General features: G+C 46.7%; 1 protein-coding gene across 2 annotated transcripts in view; it reads left to right on the forward strand.

Annotated features, from left to right (window-relative positions):
- CACHD1 (cache domain containing 1) overlaps positions 1–23328 on the forward strand; it is a 244897-nt gene that overhangs the window by 125126 nt on the left and 96443 nt on the right. For both annotated transcript variants that reach the window (XM_020993119.2, XM_020993120.2), the window contains exon 3: positions 10333–10481. In XM_020993119.2, coding sequence (XP_020848778.1) covers positions 10333–10481 — 149 coding nt within the window. The remainder of the gene's footprint in view (positions 1–10332; positions 10482–23328) is intronic.

Below are 23328 nucleotides of genomic sequence, written 5' to 3' on the forward strand. Positions count from 1 at the left end.
GCAGGTGGTATTCAGTGTGTTGCCAGCTGTCCCTGGTTGGAACAGCCCTCTTCGTCTCATGGGGCCCGTAGAGTGAGACTGACCAAACGTCAGATGCCAAGGCTGGAAGTTCATCCCAAATGAGGCCCGTCCTGTAGGCCGCACACTGGCCCAGCTTCCATCTGCTTCGGCTGGGGTGTGTTAGGAGGTCATGCAGAACTTGGTATAACAACAAAATGCAAATTTTTAAAAAATCAAAAGATTCTGTGTTGGAAAAGCACTCAGAGACCATCTTGGTGCATCCTCACCTGGCCAAGAAGGCCCTGGACAAGCTGTCATCCACTGTTGCTTAAAAACCACCAGGGAAGAGGACGCTATCACAACCAGGTGAATAGAGCACTGGGTCTAGAAGTCAGGGAGTTCTGATTTCACCTGAGGTCCATCTTAGCCTCAGATACTTACAAACTGTGTGAACTCACACCCCCCACACACCACACACACACACACACACACACCTCACTCTCAAGGTCAGAGGATAAACAGAGGGGCCCGGCTTTGGGATCGCTCCAGTTATCTGTAACAGAGCTCAGGACTTTAGCCTACCACTTGTGTGCCCTTGAGCAGGTCACCTGACCACCCTGGACTCAGTTTCCTCATCTGTAAAATGACAGCTGGCACAGATCTGCTCTGAGCCCCCTCCTGCCTTCGGGGTGATATTTCTATGACCTAGAGAAAGGTGCGCTCCCACCCCCAGACGTTCGTGCGAGCCTGTTGGGGCCCAAAAGGAGGTGCCTTGGGCCCAGCCCTTGACCCCCCTTTCCACCTCTCTGGCGTGTCAGCACTTGCCTTCTGTTTTTTCCATCCTGCTCCTCCCCTGGAATCGCTGCTGCCCAGCAACGGAGCTCCCCCTCGCACTCCTCCGGAATATGTGACAGCGAAGCTGGGAAGGGAAAATCCGCTGCCGTCCCAAGCTGCCTGCGACCATAAATCATGCCTGTCCACCTGCAGCCTGCCTGTCATCAGGTTGCAGCCCCGTCTCAGTCGAGCTGGGCCAGGCAGCGGCATGCCTGGGACATGACTTCGCCCCGCCGGGATGCTTGGCTTCCTTTGAGGGTGGCAGATCCTGGGGCCGGCTGCGTCCCAGAAAAGGCCCTGGGCGAGGAGTCGGGAGGTGGAGATTCTCCCTTCAGCTCCGAAGGCGAGGAGTGTGTGTGTGTGGACCGGGGTCCACCTCCCAGCTCTGCCTCTTCTCCCTCTGTATGACCTTGGCCAGGTCTCTTTTAGATCTTTGATGCTCACCAGATGGGTGACCCCGGACACCCTGCCTCCCTTGTAAGCTAAGGGGGTTGGATCAGATGACCTCAGAGATCTAGGCTTAATCTATGATCTTAAAGAGGAGGTGTGATAGAACCTGTACCCCAAACTTCCTCTGCCCTTCTCTCCAGCTTACAATCTTAGGAGTTTGCTAACTCTAAGCCTCTTGTCCGGGGTCACATGGCCAGAAATGGAACCCCGGGCTCCAAGGCCAGACCTCTGTCCTCACAACAAGCTTCAGTAGCTTAGTAAGAGCCTTCATTTATTTAGTGCCCTGATGTTGTTACTAAGCACTTAGACTTCTCGGGGGGTGTCCCAAAAGTCTTAGGGCAGTAGTAAACTCTGAAAGCTCGACTAAGGGACCTCAACGTTCCAGCTTTCAGGTTTTCTGGGCAACTCTTTGCTCAAAGGCCTCTTCTGAAAGGTTCTTCTGCTTCCCGAAGCTGCTCTTTATCATTTTTAGGAAGTTTTTTGTTTTTTTTTCCCTTCAGTTATGCCTGTTTCCTTCTTTTTGTCTTTGCTTCTCATTCTCTCTGCCCTCGAGGGCCAAGGAGAACAAAACTAATCCTTCCCTATGATGGCCCTTCAGATTTAAACTTAGAGACACAAGGACAGAGATAGAGGAGAGAGAGAGAGTGAGAGTGAGAGAGAGGGGGGGCAGAGACACACAGAGACAGATTTATTTATTCAGAAGAAGGAGAAATTACAACTACAGTTACAAGGCCAATGTCATCCACTTTTACATAAAATACCCTGAAAAATGTCAACAAACACAAAGGTCTGATGTTGAATCAGAAGGCAGCAAGGGGAGTTGAGGGAGAGAGGAAGTGTTTGTTGAATTCTTACCATGCTCTAAAGGTTGTGGATGTTAAGCACTAACTCCTTTGCATTCAAGAGGTATTTTTCCTCTGAATCCTTGGGCCCTTTGGGTAAGGTGGCTTCATTGCCTGGGCCTGTCAGTTGCATTGTGACATATTTTAAATAATGATTTTCATAGCATTGAAGGTTCCTTCCACTCTTGGGCTTAGAAAACAGCCATAAATAAGGTGTGTACTTGAGGTTTTCTGTTTGTACCTTCTGGAGACCCCCTCCTCCATGGACTCCCTCCTCCGGGCCCCCATTAGCCTCCTGAAATGGAAAGCTGAAGAGGAAATAAAAAAGGTTTTGGAAAATAAAGGCTTCTGGGAGGTATGCAAATGGGGGAAATGTCTATGGGAAAATTAAGGAAGACAAAATTCACCGAGGGAGAAGGCCACTGATGTTGGGATGAAACGATGTCATTGGAGATGATGACCTGCTCGCCTCGGTTCCCCTGGGGAATGGATGCCTGTGTGCTCCCTACCTGCCTGCATCTGACCTCTGACCGGAGGCTGCGGCCGGCCCTTGAACAGCCCCAAAGATGACAACCTCGTTTGAATCCTTGTCTCATCAGCATGCAGACACACCTCAGGGGCAGAAGGGAGAAGGATAAAGGGACTGGAGGAGATGAAAAGTTGAGCCTGGCAAGAAAAGTATTTTTAATTGTGCTGGGGAGGGCCGTGGGTCTGGCTCTCCACCTCCTCTCTGGAGCTTTGTCTCCAGAATTTCCTTTGTTACACTGGGTAGGATGGACTGAGGTGTAATCTACATTTAGTGTCTGCTTCAGCAAACTCTACCCGAAAGGTCATGGATTTGTTTTTTCTTTGTATTAATTCCCCTTTCTAACAATTTTCATGACCTGCTTTGTAGAATTTTTATGCCCATGTGTGTACACATGAATGTACATATACTGTACATGTGTGTGAGCGTATATACATGTGCACATGTCTGCTGGCATGCACACACACATACACTCCAGACCTGGGATTTTATCAGGGCAGACAACAATAATGCACACTATTGTCTGGAAACTCTTTCCAGCGACGCACATTGGCCATTTCCATGTACTTCCTACCTTAGAGTGTTACCCAGGACTCTGAGAGATGGAAAGGCTTGCCCAGGGTCTCACAGCCAGGTATGTCAGAGGCAGCCCTCGAGCCCAGGGCCTTCTGACCTTCAGTCTGCCCTCAGTCCAGTACTTCACCGTTGTTGTAGAAGGTTGACAGGCAGGCGAATGTGCTGTTTATGGCGCATTTGCCAGAAGAGTCACTAAATTTTTAATATTCTTGATTCCATTTTGGGGTTTATACCCCCAAGGAAATCAGAGAAATACAGTTCATGCGACAGAGAGAGAGAGCTGCTGTGAATATGCAGGGAGAAGAACTGAACCTAACAGTTCATTCATTTAGGGCACCGGGCAATTCTGTCTTTGCCGGGAGAATCCTGGCATTTTTCTTCAGTTCAGAGTTCTAGAGAGACTCCGGGAGTGACTCACCCAGGGTCACACAGCCAGGGCGCTTCAGAGGCAGGCCTCGTGCCGAGGGCTTTGTGGTTTTGATTCCAGTTGTTCACATGTGCGTGCTTTTGTGCATGTATTTGTGTGCTGTGTATTTGGATATTGTGTATTTGTGTGTATTAGCACATACATGTGTATGTGTGAGTAAATTTTGATGTGTATGTGTGGTTTTGGTCTGTATGTGTGTATTGGTCTATGTATGTATATTTGTATGTTGTGTTTTTGTGTGTATGTATTTGTGTGCTGTGTGTTTGTATATTTGTGTATATTAGTATGTTTGTGTATTTGTATGTATCGTTGTATCTGTGCGTGTATATTTTTGGTGCATATGTGTGCTTTGGTGTGATTACATATGTGTGTATGTTTGTATGTTGTGTATTTGTGTATGTGTGTGTGTTTCAGAAAGAGTGCTGTTGTGAATACATGCTGGTTTACAGCTGCCATGTCCAGAGCGATGGCTGTAATTCTATTAAATCATATATAAAGAAGGATCATTTAAGACTCAGAAAATGCCTCTGACCGCCTGTCCAGCTGCACTTCTATATCAGGGTTGCTGGAACAGTCTTAGTGTAATTTTAAGCTTGTGTAATTTTAGGACATCTTCCTGAGTCCAAATCTGGCCTCAGATGCTTCCTAGCTGTGTGACCCTGGGCAACTCACTTCACTGTGTTTGCCTCAGTTTCCTCATCTGTAAAATGAGCTGGAGAAGGAAATGGCAAACCACTCCAGTATCTTTGTCAAGAAAATTCCAAATGAAGCCATAAAGAGTTGGACACACCTGAAAAACGACTAAACAACCGCAAAATTTTAAGACAATCTGCCTTCAAGGAGCTTACGTTCTAATTGGGGAAAATCACTCACAAAAGGAAACTAAAAAGTGGGAGGAGGGTCATAGTCTTTGGGGGCATGGTATGGAAATCCAGAAAGTCCACAGCAGAGCCAGGAGGGGTTTGAAAATTGGCTGGCCAGGGCCGTTCCCAAAGTGGTAGCCTTGAGAGGACACACAGTGGGAGAAGGGGGCCATCATGGTGGAGGGAAGTTACAACGGGTGAGAGTTCCAGGCTAAGGAGGCCTCAGTAGCTAAAGAAAGTTCCAAAGTGAGAACGTGGCTGAGGCATGAGGGCAAATCGCCCGACCTCTGGGTATCTCAGTTTCTTCACCTCTAAAACATCAGAGCTAGGCCAGCTTTTAATCCTGTGAGCTGTGATCCAAGGGAAAGAGAGATGATTGCAGAGTTTGGGTCCAGTAAAAGTAGTATCAAAAATTTGGGGTTGAGGAGAGAGACAGACAGACAGATGGGGAGAGGGAGAGACACACACACACACACAGAGACACAGAGACATGTACAGAGAGAGAGAGACAGACAGACAGAGAGGAGACAGACAGACAGATGGGGAGAGGGAGAGACACACACACAGAGAGACACAGAGACATGTACAGAGAGAGAGAGACAGACAGACAGACAGAGAGAAGGAGACAGACAGATGGGGAGAGAGAGACACACACACACAGAGACACAGAGACACGTACAGAGAGAGAGAGAGGGAGAGAGAGGAGAGAGAGCGAGACAGAGAGAGAGAGAGACAGACAGACAGACAGAGAGAAGGAGACAGACAGACAGATGGGGAAAGGGAGAGACACACACACAGAGAGACACAGAGACACGTACAGAGAGAGAGAGAGAGAGAGGCAGAGACAGACAGACAGAGGAGACAAAGAGAGACAGAGGAGACAGAGAGAGAAAGAGAGGGAGAGGAGACAGAGAGAGAGACAGAGGAGACAGAAAGAGAGAGACAGAGGAGACAGAGAGAGAGACAGAGAGAAGGAGACAGAGAGAGAGAGACAGAGACAGAGAGAGACAGAGAGAGAGTAGTGCTTTACCTGGGGAGAGGCAGGTCAGGAGTGGCTTCCTGGAGGTGGCATCCTGAGTTGGCTTTGAAGAAAAGAAATTAGAGTAGTATGAATAAAAGACCAGTCAGGAAGGATGGAGTCATGATTTAGGGCCATTTTGGTGTGGGGTTTACAAAGAGGAAGACCTGAAATGAGAAATCCCAGCACAGGAAGAACTACCAAGACATTTCTTTGTCTTCAGTTTTTGGTGGAACGCTGATTCCCTGAGGTGGTCTGCTGCTGGGACTTAAAGGGCCTCCCTCATAGAAAAAGCAGACGGGCCAATGCAGCAAAGAGAAGGGTCTTTCTGTGGTGCAGCCACCCCCTATCCCAAAGGGAAGGCTGAAGTGGAGGCTCTGAAGGGCATGAGGACAGGCAGCCAAGAGAGGCCACCAGAGAATGGAGGAGGCAGAGGACACAGAGTCAGGTCACAGAGACCAGGATGTATCTGAGCCCAGAGGGGCCTCTGGGCAGGGAGCCATGATGGTCAGTTGGCCAAAAGGCATTTAATAATGTGGGCCAAGCAGTTTATTTGATTCAGGAAACAGAAACACAAGTGAGTTGCTGCATATGGCTGTTTCCAAAAGCCTTAGTTCAGTTTTAAGCACTAATAGCTATGGCTACACCACTCTTCTCATTCTTCATCTCATCACCCCACGAATCAGCTCAAAGACATTGAAGAGGATCGGCTGTTTCTGAGCCTAGGTGGAGCGCCCCACCCCCCCAGGGTTCTTGCTCAGGTGTGGGTTTGGGCCTCTGATTTCATGCTCTAGAAGCACCCTACTCATCAAAGTTTCATGAGAGATGAAATTTTCTAGAGGGAGAGATTCCTTGTAGATTCCAGAAAGGGCCTTCTTTGCTTCTCCTCCTGTGTACTCTTCATGGTGATCTCATCAGCTTCCATGAGAAGGAGAGAGCAAAGACCACCTGTCCCTGGAAAGCTGAACCTCCAAACCTAGAGGTGTTTCTTGGCTATCACATTCATTCATTAAGTAAATGACATTTCCTTTGAAACCATAGAAAGCAGTTTGGGCAAGGCTGTATAAAATTACATATTCATTTATACTTTATACCTGTGATGTCAAAACAGGTAGGAAGCATTTAGGCATGTTTCTTCTCTGTCTCCCTCTCCCTCTCTACCCCCCATCTATCTCTGTCTGTCTCTGTCTCTCTGTCTCTCTGTCTCTGTCTCTGTCTCTCTCTCTCTCTTTCTCTCTCTCTCTCTCTCCATGTGAGCATACATGTTTGACATTTTTAGCAAAACTGAGAACCTTGGAGACAGCTAGATGGTTTAGTGAGTGGATTCAGGGCTGGGCTTGGAGTAAGGAAGACCTGAATTCAAATATTACCCCAGAGGCTTTGATGGCTGTATGACCCTGAGCTAGTCACATGAGCAATCTGGTCCTCAGTTTTCACTCCTATAAAGTAAGGGGGTTTGACTCCATGACCTCTAAGGTGCTTTCTAGTTCCAAATCTGTGTTCCTCAGAGAGCTGATTCAGGGGACACTTAGAAACCTGAAGAAAGCAATCGGAGCAAAATCGCATTTAAATGTTGTCTTCCCTGCAGAAATGCAAGTTCCTCTGATTCCGCCTCTTGTTATCAGCCTGCCCACTGCTGGGTAGATGCATAGACCTGATGGAAATGATTAGCAATCCTCTGGTGTGCTGGTAATAAATCATTCTCCACAACCAATTAGCTATAATTCTATAAGTCATTTCTCTGGCACAACATTCTATTAACAAACAGAGCCCTCGGAGACGTGGAATTGAGCTCTTGTGTTTGATGGGAATGATGGAGGGAAACACTGGGCTGCTCTCGCCAATCGGACCCCATTATTCCTGGTCAAAAGTCAATCATGATGAAGGGAGCTGCTCTCAATAGTTAGCAAAGACATTCGTTTACTGGGCCTGACAACCTCACAGGTGAATGGAGCCTTCTCACCATACAAATTTGTTTCCAGTTTGGTTTTTTCTTATTTATTCATTTGCAGAGGAGAAGGGAAAGGGTTTTTTCTTTTTGTTGTTGTTTTTTTTTAAAGAGGCCCGCTTCAGCAACAATAACAAAAACCCCAAAACTTTAATCAGAAGCCAGAACAGGGACTTGACTCATTATACTGGGTAGTCAAGTAAAACGTTTCAGCATTCATTCTGAGCAGTAAAATGGGGAAGGAGGGGGAGTTCTTCCCCGTGTTTCTGTGTCCTGGAGCCCTCCGGTTGCAGGCTGGTGAAGCTGGTGAGCCCTTCAAAGAATCCTATCTCTAAGTGCAGGAAATAGATTAGATGACAAAGGAAGCCAATAAAGATGCAGGCTTTCCTCCGACCAAGTTCATGGATCCCCTTAAATCTGTCCACAGACCTGAGGTGGACCTCAGGTTAAGAAGCCCTGCTCTAGAGCACAGAGAAAGAGAACTGTCTGGTAACGGTGGGTAAATTATATATCATGTATAATTTATTATATATAACAATTATTTCATATTAGATCTATATAATAATACATTTATTATATAACATATAAATCCTGTGAATATGCTTATACATATAGGATATAAGGAGATGTGTTTTTATGGGCCCATTTCACCATCATTTACTAGCTTCTAGGAGGCTGATTCTGTTGAAAACAGAAATGACCCCTGCTCGCCAGCCCTGCTTCCACAGAATCATAGATACAACGATAATAACAGTTGTCATTTCAGTCATGTCTGACTCTTGGTGACCTCATCTTGGGTTTTCTCGGCGGAGATACTAGAGTGGTTTGCCATTTCCTTCTCTGGCTCATTTTACAGATGAGGAAACTGAGGCAAACAGGGTTAAATGACTTGCCCAGGGTCACACAGCTAGTAAGTGTCTGAGGCCGGATTTGAACTCAGGAAGATGAGTCTTCCTGACTCCAGGCTCAGCGCTCTATCCGCTGCGCCCCCTAGGGGCCCCAATAACTATAACATTTATATGTCCCTTGAAGGTTTACACAGTACTTTACAAATATCAGTTGATCCTCACAACAACCCTGGGAAGGGGGTGCTATTATTATGATCTCCATTTTACAGATGAGGAAACTAAGGCAGATAGGGGTTAAATGACTTGCCCAAGATTACACAGCTGGTGTGTGTCTAAAGCTGGATTTGAACTGAGGTCTTCTCAATTCCAGGACTGACGTTCTACACACTGTGACCCCCCACCACCAGTTGCCTTTTCTAACCAGCCCAGGATGGCTTCCCCCTTCCACACATTCCTCTCTTAATCAGAGTATTCTCAGGGAATGCAGATGAATCAGAATCTCAGTTTAGGCAGGATATAAATTAGGGAAGGAAATCTGGAATTTGAACCAAAGAGCAGATCTCAGGGCCAGGCATGAAATGATGAGAAAAGCATAGGATACGGATTTGCAGCCTGGCCATGGTTCTTGGCACCTGTGTGATCTTGGATGAGTAATTTAGCTGCTTTCTGCCTCCATTTCCTCATCTGTAAAATGAAAGACTCAGACTGGGTAACCTCTAAGGTTCTGTGACGCTGTAAATTTACCATCCTTCGGTCTTCTACGTTCTTCCTTAATAAACCTGTAACTCCACAGCACAGCTGAAGCCCTCAGCCTCTCCCTCCTCCCTTGCTGTCCCTGGGACACCGAGCTCTCCATAGTCATAATCGCCCTCCCTAGTCTCCCCACCTCTTTTGCCTTGATATGGCATGTCCTCCTCTCCTCCAGCCCTGCTGCACGGCCACTACTACTGCATCCACTTCACTCTTGGTTCCGTTCCTGTCTCTCTGAAATTTTCTGCCTTGCGTCCCTCCCCCTACTTTCCACGTCCCTTTTATGTACTGTGTTCCTCTTCAGAGTGGAAGCCCCTTGAGGTAGGGGCTATCTTTTGGCCTTTTTAAATTACTGTTTCTAACATTTAGCCTAGCGTCTGGCACACAGCAAGTGATCAATGTATACTTTAACTGTCTGTGGAAGGTGTTTGTCAATTCACCATCCCAATTACTTTCTAAAATAAAATTACTCTCTTTGGCCATGTATTCCCCCTCTTCCCCACTTTAAGGTCAGGGGGTGTCGCTTCTGTATTTGTATCCCCAGTTCTTAGCCTGGCTCCTGGCACACAGTAGGCATTTCATAAAGGCTTTTCCTTCGCTCATTCTCAGTTCGCAGTTGGTGGGTGGGTCTTCTTTGTAGTTTTCTGGTTAGCCTGTGCAGAACACAAGCACCCATAACAGAGCAGTCCAGATGTTCTTATAGGGGAGCAGCTTGTGGTGGTGGGTAGAGGACTGGACTTTCAGGGAGGAAGAAGAACTGGTTCAAATCCCACCTTACTAGCTGTGTGACTCTGACCAGGTCACTTAACTCGGTCTCAGTTTCTTTATCTGTAAATATAGAATAGGGAGTGGAGCTGTGATTCTGTTGAAATAGAGAACACTCTGGTGAGCAATGTCCCCTTCTCAGTGGAGTTAGCACCCTCTCTGAAACAGAAAATCACCTGGTGCACCAGAGATTATGTGACTTGCCCAGAGTTATACAGACAGCATGGGTCAGAGGTGGATCCCATCTGTGAAATGGGGATAATAAACTGCCTTCTGTGACTTGTGGTGTTTCAGCTGTTTTCCCTTTGGGTGATTTTCACTCCACATCATGGAGAAAAGAGGTGGTGGGCAGGTGGACCTAGGTGTGTCTTGCTTGTTCGAGTGAAAGTTTATCATAAAGCCAGATGGTTCACAGATTGATTACTTGTTAGAAGAATGGAGACGTATGGACTGATTGTTTTCACTTTCCCACATCTCTCTCACAGCTAGCCAAAAAAATCCGAGAGAAGTTCAACCGTTACTTGGACGTGGTAAACCGAAACAAGCAGGTCGTGGAAGCCTCCTACACGGCGCATCTGACCTCCCCACTGACTGCCATCCAGGACTGCTGCACCATCCCACCATCCATGATGGAGTGAGTATCCATGGAAGGAGTGGGGGGCGAGGGAAGATGCTGATCGCCAGGCCACTTAGCCTGGAGGGTAGCACGTGACCTCGGTATAACCTGCCCATTTATGTATTGAGACCACTGTGTCAGAACACAATCTGTTTGGCTTCTGTGAAGAAAACACTGTGCAGAATCAAACCTATTACAGAGAACTCCAAGGAGACTTTTCTCATCTGTTTTTATTGTTGTATTGGGCACTTGAGCTATCAGAATTTTGATTGGAGCATCCAGGAGGCAGTGTGGCATAGAGAGTCAGCTTTAAATTCAAGGATACTTGGGTTTTAGTTTTTCCTATGTTATATATGTACTTCGTGACCATGTAGGCAATCTCTGTGTCCTCAGGCAGTAAGTTTCATGAGTTGCAAATCTACATCAATGAGGGGAGTTTCCACACCAGGAACCCATCCAGATAAAATCACATCTCTTCTCTCTCCCTTCAAAAGTAGAGTAATCATGGGAAATTCTTCATGATTTGGGATGGGACTGGGACCCTACAATGTCCTGGGGCACACAATAAGTTTTCAAGAAGAGGCAGGTCAAATGTAGTTGACAGGTGAGAGTAGGGCTAGAGACTGGATCTGTAATTTCATTGCTATCCAGAGCTCTCCTTTAAAGAAGTCCCATCGATTAAGGTCAGCACCTTCTCTGCAATTTACTGTCTTAGAAAGCTGACCGGAGCACTCCGATCTTTAGGGACTTTAGGAAGTAATATAAGCAAATTGGCGAGGAACTTTACAATCTTTTTTAAATTAAATTTTAATATTTTTCAATAAACAAAAATCTATTTTTTCTCTCACCCCCTCCCCATTGGAAAAGAAAAGGAAAAACCAAACCCTTGTAACATGGGCATAGTCAAGCAAAATAAATTCCTGCACTGGCAATGTCCAAAACCTCTGTGTCTCATAGATGTCTGTGCCCCAAGTCCCCCAGCTCTTTATGGACAGTAGGTAGCGTGCTTCGTCATCTTCAGTTCTCTGAAATCCAGGGTGGCCAGTGCCTGGATCTGAGTTCTTAATGCTTTCAAAGTTGTTTATCTTTACAGTGTTTTTGTCATTGGGGGAACTGTTCTCCCGGTGCCACTCTTCCAAGGATTCTCTGAAGCTGTTCCCTTCATCACTTCTTATGGAACAGCTGTCTTCCATGATGTTCACGCTCCATAACTTGTTCAGCCATTCCCCTATCGATGGGTGCCCCCTTTGTCTCTGGTCCTTTGCCATCACAAAAAGAGCCACTCTGTATTTCTGTACATATGGGTCCTTCTCTTTTTTCTTTGAGGTATAGGTCTAGTACTGGTATCACTGAAAGAAACAGTCTACATTATTTAGTGACTTCTGGGACATGCAACTATACATTCTTAGGAGTAAAACACCATATACATAGAATTGGTTTTTTTTTAATCTGAACTTGTGGCTCTATGTGGCTGCCCCAGTCTCTTTAGACACCCCCTCCTAGTCCCTCACTGTTTCAGCTCCCTTTAAGATGCGGTCTTTCTCTATTAGAATGTGAACTCCCCAAAGGCAGGCAACATTTTTTTTTTTTTGCTTGCATTTGTATTCCAAACACTTGGCTCAGTGCTTGGTACAAGGTAAGGACTTAATAATTGCATTTTGCCTATCCACCTGTCTGCCAAGGTCACATAGATAGTGAGTGATAGGAAGAGCTTGGAAGGGCCCCAAGAAGGGCCCTGGTCAGCAGTCTGAGATCTGCATACCACGCCCTAGCTGATGCTAGATCTCACTCACCTCCCCTGCCAAGTCCCCAAGGGCCATTTTGGTTCTTAAACGAGGAATGTAAGATGGAAGAGCTGAGACGGACAAAGAACTCTTGGCTTTCAACGTTCCCGTCTCCATCTGACAGGTTTTCCTTGGCTTCCTCCAGCTGTTCTAACACCTTCCCACAGCCAAGAAAACCTCATTCCACCCTTGTCCTCCTGGCTCTCAGAACACTGAAAAAATTCCAGATCAGAGACCCTGAGGGATCATTTCTAGGATAAACTACGAGAGTAAAAGTCATCTCATTTTTCTTTGCCTGGGAAATGTGATCTGGACGGACATCTTAGGCAAATGACTGGGTTTGAAAAGGCACGTTAGCAAACTGGTACAAATTCCAAGCAAAGTGGCCTGGAGAGAGAAAGGTCACGTGGCAAAGGGGTGAGGCTTGTTTGGCCTGGCCCCAGAGGGCAGAGCTGGAGCAGGAGGGAGTCACTCCAAAGAGACATCGCCCCAAAAGCATTTAGTGAAGTGCAGCCTTCCTCCTAAGTGCTGGGACACTGAGAAAGGCCAAAGCTGCCCTTTATATTCTCATGGCAAGAATCACAGCTTGACCATAAAGAAAAAAAAACCCACACAGTTAGTTTTCTTTGGTTAAATTAAAAAATAACTGCTATCTTTTGTTTTACATCACCTACCCTACACACACATATGTATATATATGCATCCATTAGATTATAAGCTTTTGGAGGGCAGGGACTGTCTTTTGCCTTTGTTTCTTTAGCTGTTAGCATGGTGCCTAGCACATAGCAGGTATTTAATAAATGTTTATTGGCTCATATATATCCCATATATATGTGTGTGTGTATATATATCCTATATATGTATATATGTATGAATAAATGTATGTATATACATGTGTGTATATATGGGTATGTGTATATATGTATTTGTGTGTATATATAAAATACATATATCTATACATCCCACTTGCCATATAAGGCTGACAGTCCGGTCTTCTGTGCAGTCCTTGCCTTTTTACTTGCAGGTGCCTTGACTCGGGTTCATGTCAGTGAGCACGAGACAAGATGGGGGTGATCTGAGGACAGGAGAGGGGTTGATGTGGACACCAGTCAGATGCATTGCACTGCCAGGGCTGAACTAGGCACCAGGAAAAGTGGCACGAGGTGTATTCAGTTCCATGTGACAAAGTTCCTACTTTGTGCGAGGGGAGAGGGGGAAACAAGGCAGCCTAGGAGGAAGAACAGGCTTACCGCTGATCTGACCCACACAGACTGTGTGATCCTGGGTGAGTCCCTGTCCCTGGTGACTTGCTAGGGTTCCTAGTTGCAGAAGAGCTGCATATCTGCTTTAGTAAAGGGAATTTCTTAAATGGAAATCCCTGTACTGATGAAACCATCGATGCAATCAAAACAAACAAGCAAAATGTGCTAAGCACTGGTGATACAGACACACAGAAAGGAATACTCCCTGCCCTCATGCAGCTTACATTCTCTATCAGAGATATTGTCAAGGAAATATAAGATTAGTAAAGTAGACAGGCTGGTGCTATGGTGGAGGGCTTCCCATTGGCAGAATGAGCAAGGTGGTATAGTGAAAGAAAGCCAGAGGACCTGGGTTCAAATCTCGGCCCAGGCACATAGCCCCTCTGCCCCCTGGGGCTAGTCACTTCCTTCTCTGGGTCTTTGTTTCCTCATCTGCAACATGAAGTCAGACTGGACGACCAGTAGCAGCCCTTCCGGCGCTAAATCTCCACTCCCACAGACAGCCCGCAGGTCCCACAAAAGGCGCCCAAGAGGTGGAAGAAGGTTTCCACCCACCGGACGCGTCCTCTGCCAAGCATCTATGAAATAGCTCAGGCAAGTGTCTCAGGATGAGTCGGAATGAGTGGATCGTGAAGAGCCTGAGCAGGAGGACCCGCATTAGTGAGATAGCAGAGCCATCTGAGGTCTGGAAGGAGAATGAAAAAATCCGGGTGATGTCCTCGAGTATTTTAAGTAACACGGTCATTCACATGCAACGGCCTTCCTTAAGGGGACACGATACAATTTCAAGAATTAAACTGACATATTGAGGAATTTTCTTAATGGACTGCTCAACGTTGGCCCCCATAAGGCATTTTTGATAGACTGCCCTCTTTCATTCACCCACTGCCCTGCCCCATTCTCTGCCATTCAAAAATTTTTCTCTCTCATGCCATAAAGAGCTCAACTTTTGAAAATCTGGATTAGAAAGTGAAGGGTAACCTAAAGGTCCGTGGAAATGGAGGGTGCCAGCAGCCAGCAGCACATCTCTGATGAGAGACAGCTTGGGGTAGGACAGAGTGTGCGTGCTGCTGCTTAGAATCAGGAAGACTTAGGTTCAAATCCTGCCCCAGATAAATTTGCTATCGGTAGGCTAGTTTAGGCTATTAATACAGATTACCACTATACAGGATTTCATAATAAACGAAGTATCAAAAGCTTGATGAAACACAATAGCACATGTGTGATGCTGGACAAATCATTTCCTCTCTGACCCTTGTTTCTTGACCTGGAAAAATTGGCCTACTCTTCCCTGAACTTAGAAGTGGGAGTTGAGAGACCTGAGTTCTTCCAGTCATTTGATCCGGGGCAGGACCCTTCACTAAGGATGTCTGGGTCTTCCCGTCTGCCCCTCCATTACTCCCTGAGGCCCTCTGGTCTCTGCCGTCTTCCCTGCAGCCCAATTGTATTCTGTATATTGCCTTTCCCCATTAGTGTGAGCTTCTTGAGCTCAGGCCTTTTCCGCTTCTGGCCCCAGCACTTGGCATGATGCTAGGCACATAGTAAGTGCTTTAAAAACACTTTTCCAGGGGGCATGTGGGTGGCGAAGTGAATAGAGCACCGGCCCTGAAGTCAGGAGGACCTGAGTTCAAATCTGGCCTCAGACCAAACACTTGACACTTACTAGCTGTGAGACCCTGGGCAAGTCACCTAACCCCAATTGCCTGAAAACAAATAATAATAATTTTTTAAAAACCCACTTTTTCAGCCACTCGTTCCAATAAGATTCCTGGGATCATAATAGGTAATGACTCAAATTATGCAGTATTTAAAGGGGTCAGTTGTTTTCCAGTTGTGTCTGACTCTGCGATCCCATGTGGAGTTTTCTTGGCAGAGATGCTGCAGTGCTTTGCCATTTCCTTCTCCAACCTTAAGGTTTACCAAGAGCTTTCTGTATTATCCCATCTGGTCCTCACCACAGCCCTTTGAGGCAGGGGCTACGATTACCTCCATCCATCTCAGCGTGATTGAGTCTAACAGCTAACAAATGCCAGAGACAGAATTTGAACCCGGGTCTTGCTGTTGCCCAGTCCAGTGCTCTGTCCACTGTACTCTACTGCCTCCAGCTACAGAGCTGGGAGAGACTACACAGACCATCTGATGCCATGTCTCCATTTTACAGATGGGGAAACTAAAGCCTAAAGATGGGCTAGAGACTTGAATGGCCCCTGTCTTGTTTCCAGGCCCACCACCATCCCTAAGGCTGGGTTTGTATTCTGAAGGATGCTTCCTCTGGGGACGACTGGAGAAACGTGTGTTCACCTTAAATTATTGATTCACCTGCTTGGCCCTGGCTCTTCCCATAGACTGGTCAATCCTCTTCACCGGGCCTGTCATTCATTCCCTGTCCCTCCTCTTGCCATTTTGCTCTTTGTCTGCTGTTTGATATCGTGATTCATCAAGGTCTTAATTCTGCCTCTCTCTCCCTCTCTCTGTATATATGTAAGTATGTATGCCTATATATGTGTATGTATGTGTGTGTGTGTATATATGTATGTATATATATGTATGCGTATATAAAGTAATAGCTGTATTCTGAATCCTAGCAGGCCTCTTCCGATCCCTTAGGCATTCTGACCTTTTCCATCTTCACAAACTTCACTTTAGAGAATCTATAACTCTCTAATGCATGGACCTAGTAATATTATGTGTAATATTAGTATCTTAAACCACCTTACCAGTAGACTGGAAGCTCCATGGGGGCAGGGGCCCTGTATTATCTAAACTTTTTGTCTTGCCAAGAGCCAAGCATGGTGTTCTGCATAGAACAAGCATTTAGTTTATGCTCAATGTTATGCTAAAGTTATGTTAAATCAAGAAGCATACTGCAAACCAATCAGTCAACCTATATTCAGCACTTGCTATGTGCCAGGCACTGTACTAGGTAGGTAACACCCCGAAAAAGTCCATAGACAGACTGCTCTCGCAAGGAGCTTACAGCCCAGTGTCAGGTCCTTTGCTAGAATCTGGGGATACAAAATAAAAAGTGACATGTTCCCTGCCCTCAAGGAGATGACATTCTAGTGGGAGAACAACTGTGTATAGATAAGTTAATATGTGTGTAATGGGGGGATGGGACTGGCCATTGAGAACCCAGTTCTGGAAGCACGCGCAGGGAGCTCAGCCTGATGTCAAGCGGAGAACAGGCCCTCCCTTGTCACTGACCAGTCCTCCCATTGCCTGAAATGTGAGCAAAGTAAGAAGTAATTTGGGGTGTATGAGAGGCTAGCAACTGGGAGTCATCTTGTTGGGGGGGCATTCAGAGAGATAGCGGTGAGAACGGAGCAGACTAGGCCCTGGAGGCATCCTGGGTGAAGGGACAGAGGGTGTCTGGGGAGCAGGAGGCCAGTATGGCTCAACTGGGCAGTCCATGAAGAGGAGTACATGCAATCAGGTGGAAAGAGAGAGGTTGGGGCCCAGTTCTGAAGGGCCTTGAGTACCAAACAGAGGCGTTTGTATTTTAGTCTCAAGGCAGTCAAGAGCTTTGTAAGCAGAGGAGCAATGGGATGAGATCATTTAAGGCTAAGTGAAGGACAGATCAGGGAGACCGCAGACCCAGAAACCTATCGCAGTCTAGGCAAGAGTTGACGAAGGATCTGTGTAGGGCGGCAGTTGCATGTGTGTCCAGAAGGGAATGGTCATCAGAGATGCTGTAGAGGTGACGTGGGCAACACTTGGTGTCTGATCGGGTCGGGGATATGAGGGAAAGTGAAGAATTGAGGATAATTCAGAGGCTATGAACTGGAGCGACCGGAAGGAGAGGAGTGCCCACAATGGAAGCAGAAGTTAGGAAGGGCCAGGGAAGGATCTGGGAGGAAAGATAACGAGATCTGTTTCGGACTTGTGGAGTTTGGGATGCACACGGGCCAGGCAGGGTTACAGAGCAGTCACTTGGTAAGACTGGACTGGAGGCAGCAGAGGATGGAGGTTGGATGCCTACCGGAGGTCTGGGAACCATCTGTATCCATTATAAGAAGAGGGAACAGAATAATTGAACAGACTGTCCTGGGCTAGTGGTGGTCTACCAGTGGATGCACATCGTGGTGTTAGGATGAGCCGAGTTCATAACTTGGTCTCAGACACTAGTGTGACTGCACAATTCACTAACCTCTCTCTGCTTCAGTTTCCTCATCTATAAAATGGGAATCCTATCAACTGCCACCCACAAGGTTATTGTGAGGATCAGATGAGGTAGTTATTTGTAAAGCAACCTTAAAGCCTGCATTATAAATGATGCTGGTGGTAGTAGTACTAGCAGTAGTAGTAGTGGTAGTGGTAGTAGTAGTAGTACTGGTAGTGGTTGTAGTAGTGGTGGTAGTAGTAGTAGTAGCCATGGTAGTAGTGGTCGTTGTAGACAAAGGAAGTGCAATCCCCATTCCGTGTGATGCCCTTTTCTATATTTGAAAACATCTTGCATGTGCCTTTCCCCCCACCCCGCCCCTCTACCCCTGCTCCTTCATTCCTCCTCAAGTGGCCTCTGGTCTAAACAAGCCCATTTCCCACAATGATTCTCATAGAATTTTACTCTAAGCCTCCTCTTTGGTGTTCCTGCCTCCAATCTTCCCCCTCCCCACCACCTCCAACTCATCTGCACAGTCACTCTGCAATTGAGTCACTCTTAGTAAAAGCCGGCTATTGACCCTCCTCTGTCAGACATTTAAAGCACTTTAAAATCTGACCTCTTCCTCCCTTTACAGTCTTCTTACACATCAGTCCCCCTTCTCCCCCTTACCCCCCCCACCACATACACTCTGAAATCCACCCATACTGGCCTGTCTGCTCTTCAGTACACCGGACCCTCCCTCTCCAACTGTTCCCCGTACCCAGAAGGTCCCTCCTCCTCTCCTCTGCCTTGGAATCCCTGGTTTCATTCAAGTCACCTTCTAGGTGAAGCTTTTTTTTATCCCCCCAATTCTAGTGCAGGAGGTGAGATTCAAGCTGAGTCTGGAAGAAGGCTTAGGAAGCCAGGAGTAGAGGTCAGGAGAGAGCCTTCCAGGCGTGATGGACAGCCAGTGCTGTCCTGGAGTCAGGAAAGTGGAACCTTAGTCACATGACTTACTCAGACCTAGACCTCAACAGCTAATAGAACTGAAGGTTCTTTCTCAAGGGCAGAACTTACTTTTGTCTCTGGACCCTCAGCACTGAGCACAGAGCCTGGCATATAGCAGATGCTCATAAATGCTTAATGAATGATCTTAGAATTCCAGCACCTCCTCAAACATGGAAAACCTATCCTCTGACCGCAGCCTTCCAGCCTTCCAGCCTTCAAATACTCCCCTTATCTCCCTCACCTAAAAGCTAATCTTTACCCTTATCATGATCTGGGGTCCTTTGATCCATGCCCAGTCTCCAAAGCACATCTCCCCTGCTCCCTCCAATTTTACCTGCCTCTGTACCTAGCCTTGACCCGTGTGTCTGCTGCTTTCATGTTTCTGCCCCCCTTAACTACCAATCCTCATCCTTGAGTAATCCCTCACCATATGATTCTCCCTTCTTTGGCTACTCAGTATTGCTGGGGACAGTCAGAAATTGAGCCGATTTTGCCCACTAAAAACCTGTGCTTATATAACCCTATATGTACCCTCACTGCTGTTCAATAATCCTTTTTTCTTTTGTTTTTCTTTAAAAGTATTTTGTTATTTTTACTTTCTGTCAGTTTCCTGTTCCAGTAACTCCCCTCCAAAGACAGGGCCATGATGTACCGCCCCCCTCTTACTGCGATAGCTGAAACTTTGCTTGCCTCTAACACAACCACCCCTGTCTTTATCCTCCCCAAATCCCTCTCATTCCCTGTTCTGGATCAGCCCCACGGTGAAGTTATAACCTAAATTAATTGTGACCCACAGCAGGTGTACAGACGCCTTTGGGAAATCACTTCTCCCACATCACATGATAGTAGCAACTCTGTGGTGGGGGGGGGTGTGGTTGATAAATAAGATTCCCACCTCTTCCCCTTTTCATTTTGGGTGGGACAGAGGGAGTCACATGAGATAAACTGCAGTCTTTCTCCCAGATATCATTACATAATCTTTGCTCCCAAACCTAGCCACTGACTGTTGAGGTCACCACCATGATGCTAATCACCCAGGCTTTTCTTATCATGGCATCATTCATGACTCCTCTTTCTCTCTCACCCCACAGAGCCAATCATTTCTACCATCAGTTACCACTTCTACCTCCACACATCTCACTTTCTCCCCATTCATATCTCCTTCCCCCTTAGACCACTTCAATACCCTCCCAATTGGTCTCCTGGCCTCAACTCTCCCTCCCCTCCAATCCACCCTGCACTCAGCTGAATCTCCAGTACCCAGCGCAGTACCTGGCATACAGAAGGTGCTTAATAGATGCTTGTTGAGTGACAGCTGTCAAAGTGATTTTCACAAAGTGCAATTCTAAGCAATGTCACTCACTAACTCAATAAACTCCCATGTCTTCCTGTTGACGACAGGAATAAATATGATTTTACCTTTATTTCAGCCTGTTAACATGTCAACATTTGTGTCAGTTTTATGGCGTATGTAATGATCAGCTCAGCTGTACATGTCCATGATTTCTAAATAAGCAAATATACACGTTGAAGGATGTGCTTGTTTTTAAAGTCTTCTTTTATTCATTCATTCGTTTATTTAATTTTGTCGATATGAGTTTTGTCTGATGACTGTTGTGTTAGACAATGAAGTGAAAGATGTCCAAAACTGGAAGTTTGGAGTGGCCAGCAGAAGAAAGGTGCTTAAACCCCAGATCTCTGGTATTTTATTCCCCACGCTGGCCCTTCCCTTCTCACTCTGCCGTTGGAACTAGCAGCACGGAGAGAGAAAACAGCCCCACTGGAGGGTCTGTCCAAGCCCCTGCTACGATTCTGGATGGACAGAGACTGGCCACAGACCGGCCTGGCCAGAGCTCTCCATCCTGTGGTGTCCACATGTCCCGGAGGCCCTTGCAGGCTTCACACCCTGCTGCCCTAAGAACCCAAGGAACCCCATTTATTTGTTCCGGTTTGTGAAAAAAGAGAATGAAAAATGACCTCTGGGTATGTGGTGACAGGTCTGGGGTTTACCCATCAATTTGTCTGTTTGACTGACCCAGCCTGATTCCTGGGGTTCCTTCGCTTCTCCGAGTGGGATATTATTTCCTTTGTGAAGTGATCCTCCCCTCCCCCTTTGAAGCCCAAGTTTAAATATTTACCAGCTCAGATGTTAGGGGTCTTATCTCAGCTCTTTCTCTGTTTACCTTCATTCTCGGGGGCAATTAAAGGGAGATAAGAGGGATCCTGGGTGAGTCTTTTCAGGCTGGTGTTGCTCAAATATTTGGGCACTTCTCCCCTGGGCCCGGCTGAAGGGAGGTCGTGCTGCATGGCGTGGTCAGGGGCCCAGACCCGCCCAGTCGGCCGAAGGCGGCAGCATCCCAGAAGCTTAGAGCTGGGAGGGACCTCAGGTTTCACTCCTGTCAAGGTATCCCAGGGGCCAGCACGATGCCAGCACATGGTAAAGGCTTAACAAATGAATCTGGATGGATTATGAATCAGTCTGGGCCTGTCAACCCCTCAGCATAGATGCCCTCTCCGGTATCCATGACTATCACTGGTCGGCCAGTTTCTGTTTGAATACTACCAGATACAGGGAGCTCACTGCCCCGCCCCACAAGGAAGCCCACTTGGGATACTTCTGATTAGTAGAGAGTCTTCCCTCATATTTTGTTAAGCCCTGAATCTCTGCCACTTATACTCAAATACTAAAACAAGAGCTATAGCAATTCCTCCTGACTTTTCATGTCCCATAGGAATATGTGTCACTGTCCTTTGTTTTCAGTGTTTAAATGACAGTATTTTGAGCTGAAGCTAAACATTTCCTAAAAGTCCCTATGGAACTGGGCTTAATTAGACCTAGAGGCTAATTCTGAATCTTTCATTATTATCACTTTGTGCCAGTAGACAAGTTCTTTCCCCTCTGGATTGTCTGCCTGACTCTCTATCTGTCTATCACTACCCATCTATCTACTCATTAATCACTATCCATCCATTTATCCATTCATTTCTATCTCTCCACTCATCCATCACTATCTATCCATCTATCCATCTCTATCCATCTATCTATCCATTCCTATCCACCTTTCTCTCTCCACTTATCCATCGCTATCTTTCCACCCACCCATCCATCACTATCCCTCTAGCTATCATCTATGTATTTACATATGTATGTATGTATATATGTATCTATCTATCCATCCCTATTCATCTTTCTATCTCTCCACTCATCTATCGCTATCTATCTAGCTATCATTTTCTATCCATCCATCTATCCTTATCTATTCATCCCTTTCCATCCATCCATCTACCCATCCATCTGTCTGTCTGTCTGTGTCTGTCTCTATCTGTCTATCTCCATGTCTATCTATTCATCCATATTTATCTATCTATCTACCCTTCTGACTCTTAGGTAATAGTCAAGTCAACAAGCATTTATTAAGTGCCTACTGCATGCCAGCCACTGTGGCAAGTGCTGAACCATAGGTCCATAGATCTCAAAGGGACTTCTGAGACCTTTTGTAGCGACCCTCTCCCTTTACAGGTGAGGAAACTGAGGCCCGGGGATGTTAAGGGACTTCCCCAAAGCCCCCCCAGCAGCAGAGTGAGCCGTGGGAGAGGCAGGCTCTGCTGTGTCTCATTACTGCCCTGAAGCACTTAGTAGGGCTCTGTCTCATGGGAGTGGATCCTGTCTCTTGTGGGAGGCGCAAAGTCCTAGGAGGGTGACGTCTGCTCCTTCCCTTGTACCTCAGGTTCAATTCACTTCACCCGCCCTCTGTTCTATGCCTACTATGTGCCAGGCACCAAACATACCAAGAAAAACAGCAAGTCCCTGCCCTCCTGAGCTTGCATTCTGTGGGGAAGGGAAAGACAGACAAGAAAGTACAAAACAATTCCAGGTAATTAGAGCGGCCCCAAAGGAGGCTGGGCCAGAGAAGGAGGGCGCTGGGTCGCCGTTGCTGAGAGCTGCCTCGAGGTGCCTGTTGGGGCCGCTGTAGGTGGGATTCACCTCCGGGTATGATGAGGTGAAGCCCAGAGCTCCGAGCTCCATGTGAGGCTGCAGAAGTCTTTGCTGAATGAAGGTTCCTCTAGCACCCTGGAGACTGAGCCCCCCACCCCTCCAGACTACCTTCCAACAACCGTCAGAAACTTCCCTGAGCAAGGCACTTTGCTGTGACTCCTGATCTGTTTCATTCTGCAAGGCAGTGTTGTCCAGTGGTTAGAGAACTGGCTTTCAAGCCAGGAAGACTCGGGTTAAAGTCCTGTTTCTGACACCTACAGGCTGCCTGGGCATATCATTCAACCTCTCAGTGCCCCAGGAACCACTGCAGGCAGATGTAGGTGGCAGAGAGGGTGTCCGTCTGCATCAAGAGAGGGGCTGTCTTCATCTGAGAGTCCTGATACCATGCCCTTTCTTCCCCCCACTCTGTTTCTGGTATGCTCCCCTCTCTTATTTCCACTTACTGAAAATCCTATCTGTCTTTCAAAGCCAAGCCTAAAGACACCTCCTCCAGAAAGCCTTCCCTGATTTCTCCTAGCCAGTTCTGAATAATAATAATAAATAATAGCTTACATTTATATAGCACCTACTATGTGCCAGGCCCTGTGCTAACCTCTTTACAATTATTATCTCACGTTATCCTCATAACAACCTTGGGAAGGAGGTGCTATTATTATCCCCATTTTACAGATAAGAAAACTGAGACAAAGGAAGGTACAGTGACTTTCCCAGGGTCATACACATGAGGCCAGAT

The sequence above is a fragment of the Phascolarctos cinereus genome, unplaced genomic scaffold, assembly GCF_003287225.1.
Source record: "Phascolarctos cinereus isolate Bilbo 61053 unplaced genomic scaffold, phaCin_HiC Scaffold_5;HRSCAF=322, whole genome shotgun sequence".
Classification (NCBI taxonomy): Eukaryota; Metazoa; Chordata; class Mammalia; order Diprotodontia; family Phascolarctidae; genus Phascolarctos; species Phascolarctos cinereus.